The sequence below is a fragment of the Psammomys obesus genome, unplaced genomic scaffold (assembly GCF_907164565.1).
Source record: "Psammomys obesus unplaced genomic scaffold, mPsaObe1.curated_primary_1811, whole genome shotgun sequence".
Taxonomy (NCBI): Eukaryota; Metazoa; Chordata; class Mammalia; order Rodentia; family Muridae; genus Psammomys; species Psammomys obesus.
In genome coordinates this window covers 757,110-764,321 of record NW_026596110.1, presented here as the reverse complement: position 1 = coordinate 764,321, position 7,212 = coordinate 757,110, and the positions used below count along the sequence as shown (strand labels likewise).

At 39.9% G+C, this 7,212-nt stretch overlaps 1 protein-coding gene across 2 annotated transcripts in view; it reads right to left on the bottom strand.

Moving 5' to 3' along the window:
- Positions 1-7,212, bottom strand: part of Grm1 (glutamate metabotropic receptor 1) — a 607,848-nt gene that overhangs the window by 1,337 nt on the left and 599,299 nt on the right. Inside the window, exon 9 of one of the 2 annotated variants that reach the window (XM_055629123.1) lies at positions 1,520-1,607. The exons of the other annotated variant lie outside the window; for it this stretch is intronic. Coding sequence (XP_055485098.1) covers positions 1,520-1,607 — 88 coding nt within the window. The remainder of the gene's footprint in view (positions 1-1,519; positions 1,608-7,212) is intronic. 2 annotated transcript variants of the gene reach the window in all.

The following is a 7,212-nucleotide window of genomic DNA, read 5'->3' as shown; positions in this document are numbered from 1 at the left end:
TCTTTCTTTCTTTCTTTCTTTCTTTCTTTCTTTCTTTCTTTCTTTCTCCTTCCTCCCTCCCTCCCTCCCTCTCTTTCTTTCTATAAAAAGGGACAACTGGTCAACCTCCTCTCTTGTGGTGTTGAAACAGAGAGAAGTGACCAACTGGTCGACCTCATCTATGGAAAGAAGACAAAAAAGAGAGAGAAAGAGAGAGAGAGAAGGAACAACTGGTCGACCTTTTTGTATATGATGGTGTGGGTGTTTATGTGTGTTGTATCTATGTATGTATTTATGTAAATATGTATGTATATGTGTGTATGTATATATGTATATATATACATATATACATATATATACACATATATATATATATATATATATATATATATATATATACATATATATGTATAGTTGGTGAGTTAGGCAGGGACACAACATTCTCTCTGGCTTAGGACCCAGAGTTCTGCCGCAGGGGACAGAGGGCTCGTGGAGAAAAGGCAGGGAAAAAAACAACAAGCTCTGAGGCTAGACAGAGTTGGAGCTGGGCCAGGGCCAGTCGGCCATTTAGCCATGGATACAGCATTCTCTTGGGTGATGGGAGAGCTCCAAAAATAAGCCTGGGTCGACCCAAGTTCCACAGGTATAAGCCTTCTGGTGTTGTGCCCAATTCAAGAGACCCCCAAAAGCCCACCAGGAGTCAAGTCCATTGCAAATCGCACAAGTATCTTTATTCAAGCTTAAGCTTAGGCCACCCAATCTTCCCTGGCATAGCACGTTAGAAAGTGAGAGCCTGATTCTCGGGGGTTGGGGGGCAGAATTTTTAAAGGGAAAAACCACAGGGAGGAATTCCAAGCCTTGGGTGGTACAGGGAAAGGTAAGATTCGGTGGGTTTGCAGGGAGGTTCAGCAAGGGAGGTGACCTTTAGGCTAATTGTTCCAAGCTACCTGGCCAAACTACAAGATATCTAAGACATCTGATAGTTTGCTGGATGGAGGATGCATTAATACATTCTGTGGTATTTGTGACAACCTGTGGAATAGAGGCCTGATTATAGTTATCCATTAACATATTCTGACAACCTTCAGGGTGGAGGGCCAGGTGTCCTTTCACAGAACCCAAAGGTGGGGGCCAAGTCACTCCAAGGACAGTCAACTTATGATAGAGTCTGAGCAACAAAATGGAGCCACCTCTGCCATCCTTAACTCCTTCACTGGTCCACCTGCCCACGCCTCCCCTGTACCCCCATCACTGGCAAACAGCACCTACCGCCCCCAACAGTACTCTCCGAATACAACACTGTACACTCAGATCTTTACGACACACCCTCCAGGACATAGCCTGCTCTCAAGGACTCTTGTCACCCTGGCTGGCTCCTAGCAAGCACTTTTTTTGCAGAAAACTGTTACCACTAGGTGTCACCCGACAACTATCTCAATTGCCCAAGAAAGCAACAATACAGACTTGCACACACTCAGAGCTCCAGATGGTCCTGCCTAGCTCTGGGAGACACACAGGCAAAGCAGAGCAGCATACCTACCACCTGCCTCTCAGGAGTGGCACAAATGGTGGCCGTTGTCCCTCCCAAACATAGCGAAGGAGGGCTGTTCTTGGGTGGACCCCTCAGGCTAAAAAACAGAATGTAGGACAGGAAGCTGTGAAAACAAGGCAAATCATTTGCTTCCTCTCTAAGGCTGAGGGAGGCCCCAGAGAAAGCAGAAAGTATGTGACTGACGATTCCTTTAGTGGGGCGGAGGACTGGCACAATTAGGGGAAGGTGACATCCCACCTTCATGTGGGCGAGGCAGCCTCAGTTCCATACCACTCAGAAACGTTTTAAAAAATCTTTTAAAAAACAAACACACCAAAGCAAACCACTTCGCCAATCAGGGTTTGTTGCTGCTGTGTTTGTTTCCACTACCGATGCCCACCCCACCGCTCACCATGTTCGTTCTCAGACTAAACACAGAATTAGAACAAATTAAAATAACAGTGAAATGGTTAAAATTCCAGTTTTTGTTTTATCTCCAGGAATTCGCTTTAAATTGTGCTTTGTTTTACACGTTTGCATTTTGGTCAGAAAAAAAAAAAAAAAAAGTTAATTTCATCTTATTTTCAGGGGAGGGTCTCTTTTTGCCCAGGATGACTACTACTTGCGATGTTGCTGGAGATATTCTGATCTTTTTCTTTCCAGCTCCTGGGTGCTGGAATCGCAGGCATGGCCAGCACCCCAAGTTTATGCGGTACTGAAAGGATGGCGCCCAGGGGCTTTTGAAGAACTTTAGGCCAGAGCTTTCCTTTCCCCTCATGTCTCTGGATACCTGAGGCTTGCTGGCTACCAGATAAATTTAAACCAAATCTAAAAGTGAAGTAAAATCGAATAAGCTAAAAGATACGTGAGCATGGAGTTTGCAAAAAAAAAAAAAAAAAAAAGCTTTAAAGCGCCAGCATTGGAAAGCAGCATGGAAGCAACTTCTCATCACGCACACCTAAACCTGACTAACCCTCCACACATCTGCTTATTTCCAGTTCCTTAGTGCTACTGGGGTTATAGACATGGGCAGCATTCCGAGTTTATGCAGTACATACAGAGTTGGGAGCACCCTAGCCCAGCACTCTCTACTCCCCCATAAGCCAGGGTCCCAGTGATGCCTTCCCTTATTTGTTTGTTTGTTTGTTTTATCCCAAGTTAATATATATAATCAAATATATGTGTGTATACATGTATATATATTTGGAGGGATAGTTAGGACTGGGGTCTCTTTATGTAGATCTGGAAATCTTGGATTTACAGAAGAAAAACATATGGTCAGGGAGACCCTATGGAACAGCAGCAATGAATTAATCCTTTTAAATTAAATTTTGTTATTTATTTGTAACTAAAACCTAAAATAAAAGGTGATTATAATTAACTGTGGTGAAACTCCTTCTGAATGCCAGGCAGACTTAGAAAGTAAGTTATTTATTTATTTATTGAGTTCTGGCTTATTTGAGAGGGGGATTTTCTGTGTAGATTTGGTAGGCAGACACAAATATACATACACAGAGAGAGAGAGACAGACAGAAAACAGAGTAAAGAAAAGAGAGAAACAAGGAGAGAGAGAGAGAGAGGAAGGAAGGAAGGAAGGAAGGAAGGAAGGAAGAAAGGAAAGAAAGAAAGAAAGAAAGAAAGAAAGAAAGAGAAAGAAAGAGAGAAAGAGAAAGAAACGCATACAGAGACCGGTAGGAAGGTACACATACACATACAAACACACACATACACAGTTGATTACTAAGAAAGGACAAAATGAAAAGGAAAGAGAATAACTCTTGGATGTACATTTCCTCTGGTATAAAGAATGAAGATCTATTACATATCCCTCAACAATCTTGCTTTTTTTTTTTTTTTTCCAGCAGCACATTAGTGAAGCGCTCTTACAAACTGTGGTTGAATCTGACTCTCTGCTCATTAGGCATGCCCTCAGTGTCTTCTCTCTGTCGTTATTGATCCCTGAACTTTCTTAGAACTCAGTGAATTGGAAAAAAAAAAAGCCCATCTGTATGTGGAAATAACAGGTCACTGCTTTCTGAGTTCTTTAATATTTTGTGGGTGCATTGGTGTGAAAATAGGCACCTGTATGCTTGAATGTAAGATAGAACATGCAAGTGTTAAAGGCAGGATGTGTAGGTCGCATCCAAACTATGTGTGGGTGTGGATTCAGCAAAGGCAGCTTCATGCCATTCACTTCTCATTATTCCTTTATTTTATTCATGTACTTACTTACATACTTAAGTTTTAGTTATTTGAAACAAGGTTTCTCAAGAAAGCTTACCATCTGAGAAGCAAACTTAAAACTCACAGAGGTACCTGCCTTTAGGGTGCTGGGATTAAAAGAGTACACCTCCACACCCAGCTTGGCTTACTTTTATTTCCTAATTCCAGGCAGGCCTTTTTTTTTTTTTTTTTTTTTTTTTTTTTTTTTTTTTTTTTTTACTTTTTCTTCTGCTTTTATAGTCTTTATTCTATATTTATTCTTTATTACATATTTAGTTTAATTTTCAAAATCTCTCTCTTTCTCTCATGTGTGTATGTCTGTGTATGTGTGTGTGAGAGAGACAGAGGATCTGTGTGTGATTTGTGTCTTTCTTTCTCTTCTCCCCTCCCTCCTCTGTGTGGGGGTGTTCAAATCACAGTTCAAAATGTTTCAGTACCTCTTTGGCCTAGGGTTTGGCTGTTGACCTCATCAAAATGACACCACCATGAGGATGGCAGCCATCATGGCTCATGACCTCACCAAATAACGTAAGAAGCCATGTGACATACTTTTTAAGGCCTTTTTTTTGTTCTCTGTTTACTAGCCTCTCTATAGGATCAGAAGTTGAATCCAATTTGTATGTGCAGAACTCTGAGGATGCACTCAAATTCTACACAGTACCCTCTCTACATGAAAAGTAAACTACCATAAATGTTTAACTTCCTGTCTTAAAAAATAAATTAAAGACACAAAAGGAAAAAAGAACTAAGAGAAACTAAGAGAAACCCTTGACTGCACAGGAAAAAAACAAAAACAAAAAACAGAATTCCAGCACTTGGGAGGCAGAGGCCAGTCAATCTCTGAGTTTGAATCCAGCCTAGTCTACAGAATGATTTCCAGGACAGCCAGCACTACACAAGCACTGCCCTTGCTTGACTGCATAGGGAAGGAATAAAACAAACAAAAAAGGCAGGAAAACAACAACAAGAAAAAAAGGGCAGAAACAGTCCTTATTTTTGTTTCAAGGCCAGACTTGTCTACAGAGCATGTTGCATGACAGCCATGCATATTACAAAGAGACCTTGTGTCACACTAACTCCAGAGTCTACGTGAGCATAAAAACGTGCTATATAAGCATAAAATTATGCTGCTAAGACGAGGAGACACGTTTCCTACGGGAATCTGCTCCCTGGAAGTCACTGGATGTTCCCCCTGGCTATCTACACCAAAAAGATATACTCTGAAAATCCTGCTTTCTCAGATGAAGGATTGAATTAATGAGCCTTTTGATTTTTCTCTATGATTCCTGGTACAGCACAACTAACTATTCAAGGAAATATATTTTTGATAGATTATTAAAAGCTTTAATAAAAATAAAATGGAAGAAAAATAATTTTAAAAGAAGTAATGAACCAGATTTAGTATCAGAAAGCATTAGAAGAATAGAAAAAGAAATAATGGGCTCCTTCTTAGGAAAAGATAGCATAAGAAAGTACAGCTGGCTCGAGCATGCCTCCCTTTAGCGTCTTGTTTCTAAGGAAGATTATAAATCTTTAGCAAGACATATGGAAGGATGGTTGACCAAGGTGTATTTAGACTTTAATGTAGAAAAAGACTTTGGCAGGTATTTGACTTGGCTCGGAGGACTATTACAGCTCCTGACTTTCCCCTTCCCTAGTCAGTGATAATGAAACCACAGTTTGAGGTTTTTGTTTCTTATTTGCATTGATCAGAAAGTTTCTAAGCCAAGATTTCTTGTGGGCATTGCTTTATGCTTAGCTGCACTTTCGAGTTAAAACATAAACTTTGTAAAAGTTTGAATGTTCTGGAAAGCATGCCAACTTTAAGGTGCTTCCTTATGAAATCACTATAAATTTATTAGCCTGACTTCAGTAAAATTACAACAGAGTCAAAGCGATCTTGGTGTCATCTCTGTCTGTCAACTCTCCTGAAACTATGCCTTCCTGATATCCAAATACCCTGATTCTCCTGCAGACGCAGGGAACCTGACTGGGCTGGTCTGTGGCAACCCTGTCTGAAGAGAAAAAGAAAAATGGAAAATCAAAGCTTGTTTATTTTTAATTTCTTGTTACTTTATTGTCCGTTTAATTTACTTTTAAAATATAGTTCTCTGTCTTTCTATCTCTGTCTCTCTGTCTCTGACAGACACCTACACACACAGAGAGACAGAAAGAGAGATATTATGTAGAAAGTGACTTTGTCTCAAATAAATAAATAACTAGATAGTTAATAACTTAACAAATAAACACATAATAAATAAATTTGGGGGCTCAGTGATTAAGAGCACTGTGTGCTCTTCCAAAGGTCCCAGATTCAACTCCCAGCACCCACATGGCAGCTCACGACTGCCAGTACCTCCAGTTCCAGGTCATCAGATACCCTCACATCAACACACATAAAAAAAAATAGATAAGCAAATAAATTCAAAACAAACTAGAGAAATATCCAAGGCATGAGAAAAAATGTATAGTGGCAACTACTCACCATAAAAACAGCCAGCACTACAGCAGAACATAGAGAGAAAGACATTGTCTCAAAATCTTGTCTCAACCAAACAAGAAATAAAATTAAAATATAGGCCAGGCACATGACTGTAATCCCAGAATTCAGGGAGTCAGATGCAAGTGGATCTCTGTGAGTTCCAGGCCAACCTGGTCTACAAAACCAACGCTACACAGAGAAACCCTATCTCCAAAAAAGAAACAACAAACAGACCAAAAAAAAAAAAAAAAAACAACCCACAAACAAATCAATTAATCAATCAATGGATGGATAAATAAAATAAAATAAAATAAAATAAAATAAAATAAAATAAACATTGAATAAGAGTTTGTCTGTGCTGGTGGTGGCTGTGCAGGCCTGCAGGTAATCTATCTCTATGAACAAATTCTAACTCTAAATGTGAAACTTACACACTGGAACTATAAGAATACCAGCAGGCAGGTAGGCAGGCAAGCAGGCGGGCAAAACATCAACACTCTCAATAAAAATAATAAAGTCAAAATCAACCAAACAAGAACAATTCAACAACAAGCTAGAGAGAGACAAGAAGGCTAACAGCAAACTCACCACCATTGCACAGACCCAAGGACTGAGATTAAGATCAGGGTTAGGGAGAAGCCACTGCAGCACCACCACAGTAGTAATAACAGTTTAAGAAATGCACATTAAATATAAAAGTACACAAGCAGTGACTCAACACCAATCTATGTAAATCCTCAGTTCCAGAGAAGTCTCCTTTGCTCTTTGACACTGTAAATTTCCTTGTAGGTCTCCCTGTTTCTGCTATATAAAAACAACAGCAACAACAATTTAAAATAATTTGGAGTAGCTCATTACTGTCATGGCAGTACTCAGAAAGAAGTCCTGGAGTCAGGCAGTAAAATAATGTGTCTGGAGGTCAGAGTGTAAGGATATCAAATGGGTTTTTGAAGTCAGCTCAGAAGTGTTTCTAACTCCAGCTCCAGGAGATATAATA